General features: G+C 42.1%; 1 protein-coding gene across 2 annotated transcripts; it reads left to right on the forward strand.

The window, feature by feature from the left end:
* Nucleotides 1-2,133, forward strand: LOC121771692 (putative nuclease HARBI1). 2 transcript variants are annotated; one of them, XM_042168544.1, is made up of 5 exons: nucleotides 1-124; nucleotides 235-1,024; nucleotides 1,145-1,370; nucleotides 1,450-1,898; nucleotides 1,986-2,133. In XM_042168544.1, the coding sequence occupies exons 2-4, from the start codon at nucleotides 797-799 to the stop codon at nucleotides 1,833-1,835; spliced, it is 840 nt and encodes a 279-aa protein (XP_042024478.1). In that variant the 5' UTR covers nucleotides 1-124; nucleotides 235-796; the 3' UTR covers nucleotides 1,836-1,898; nucleotides 1,986-2,133. The 2 variants fall into 2 exon arrangements, with proteins under 2 accessions (XP_042024478.1, XP_042024483.1); XM_042168549.1 differs by having other exon boundaries at nucleotides 542-1,024.

Below are 2,133 nucleotides of genomic sequence, written 5' to 3' on the forward strand. Positions count from 1 at the left end.
TTGAGAGGAGAGCGGCGATTTTTTTCACATTTGAATATCACTCCCTCCCGTCGACGAAACTTGGTGTGCCCAATCTTTGAATCAACAGACTCCTCTTCATCTGCCCTTCCACAATCATCATTCGGTGAGTGTCATCTTCACCATCTCTTTTTCTGCGCATCTGGGCGATTAGGTCGTGAAGTTTGGGCTTAGTTTTTTTGTGTAATTTCTGAGTAATTTCTGTGTAATTGTCAGTTTTCTTCAACCTTCTTGGTCCGGGTGGACTTGTATTTTTGTTGATGCCGAAAATCTGCCAATCTCACAGAACTTGCGATTTCATAATTTGCTTTGTAACATAATACCCACTCCTGTGTTCGCAGAAATTGCGATTTCATAATTTGTTGTGTAACGATTACACACAGACATGGTAGAAATTGCGATTTCATGATTTGGTTGGTGTTGTGTGTTGGTGTGAATTTCTGAGGTAAAATTGAGTACAATAGGTTCTGGAACAATGGCCAATGGGGTTTGTTCAATGAAGCTCTCGTTTTGTTGATTTTAGACATTGTTCGAGTACATCGATTAAGGATTACTTGCTGCCTTCTAGCATATGGGCTACTAGGAGATAGAGACGAAGATTTGGCTGGTCGAAGGGTTAGGCGTAGGTTTTCTCATACAGAACGCATTCCCAAATAGGTGGATCGCCTCACGCGACTTTTGGGGCTAAATGACCAGGAATGTATTGATAGTCTTCGAATGGATAGGAATTGCTTTGGCCAACTATGTATACTGCTACGTGAACGGGTTGGCTTAGTAGATGGAAAATACATTATGGTCGAAGAACAAGTTGCGATGTTTTTGTCAGTACTTGCCCATCACAAGAAAAATCGCGTGGTTCGATTTGAATTTTGGCGTTCCGCGCAAACTGTATCACATTATGTTCATGCTGTGCTTAAAAGCTGTGATTATGTTGCATGAACTATTTTTGGCGAAGCCGGTACCAGTCGATGAGCACTGCCAGGACGCGAGGTGGAAGTGGTTTCTGGTGAGATATTCATTCAGACATTGTTATCCACATATTTTACTATACAATTTGATTTTGTGCGCGCTATAAGAATTGCATATCTTGTTTGATCTTGTGTATGTGGTTGCTGAGATGTTGTAGGGTTTCTTAGGAGCATTGGACGGGACATATATCAACGTATTAGTTGATACTGAAGATAAACCACGCTTCTGGAGTAGGAAGGGCCAGATTGCAACAAATACAATGATTGTTTGTACTCGGGACATGCGTTTTGTTTACGTTCTAGCCGGTTGGGAGGGATCTGCCGGAGACGCTAGGGTGTTACGTGACGCAGTGACACGTGAACATGGTTTAAAAGTACCTAGAGGTGAGTCAATTGTTTAGGGCATCTTCATGGTTTATCATTGACTGAATTCGGTTTTATGTAATCGAATTGTTTGCTTTAGGCCAATATTATTTATGCGACAACGGCTATGCAAATAGTGAAGGATTCCTTACCCCGTTCAAGGGCGTCCGCTACCATCTCAAAGAATGGGGCCCTCATGCGATGATGCCTCAGAATCCACGAGAAATGTACAACATGCGTCACACTAAAGCGAGAAATGTGATAGACCGTGTGTTTGCCGTTGTGAAGATGAGATGGGGTATATTGCGAAGCGCGTCGTACTACCCAATCAACATACAAGTGGAGCTGATCCTATCTTGCTTTCTCCTTCACAACTTTATACGAGGCCAGATGACAGTGGATCCAATAGAGCTAGAGTTAGATGGTCATCACATCGGCATTTACAAGAGGAGGTGCCAGAGGAAAATGTTTACGTCGACACGGTAGAGGCAACGCCGGCGTGGAATAATAAACACGATCAACTAGTCGAAGCTATGTGGCTTCACGAAGGTACTAAAGTGCAATGTTTCATTTATGCATGCGTACTTGTCTTAAGTCATCGTTGGTTTTCAACATGAACATTTTGCTTCATTTCAGGCTGAAGCCAAGCTCCCTGTGATAAAATAGCTTCTACAAATGGATTTCAATGGCGAAGCTAATGAAGACGATGTATTTGAATTTATGTTCGTGTTGTAATTGAATTCAGATTGTGGTTTGGTGTTCGTTTATCGAATTCTCCGATATT

The sequence above is a fragment of the Salvia splendens genome, chromosome 2 (genome assembly GCF_004379255.2).
Source record: "Salvia splendens isolate huo1 chromosome 2, SspV2, whole genome shotgun sequence".
Lineage (NCBI taxonomy): Eukaryota > Viridiplantae > Streptophyta > Magnoliopsida > Lamiales > Lamiaceae > Salvia > Salvia splendens.

Bases quoted from the DNA above. Each gene is read 5' to 3' on its own strand.
- LOC121771692 (XM_042168544.1), top strand. From the start codon at position 797: ATGGAAAATACATTATGGTCGAAGAACAAGTTGCGATGTTTTTGTCAG. The intron at 1,025-1,144 runs GTGAGATATTCA...GAGATGTTGTAG, and splicing joins CGAGGTGGAAGTGGTTTCTG to GGTTTCTTAGGAGCATTGGA. The intron at 1,371-1,449 runs GTGAGTCAATTG...TGTTTGCTTTAG, and splicing joins TGGTTTAAAAGTACCTAGAG to GCCAATATTATTTATGCGAC.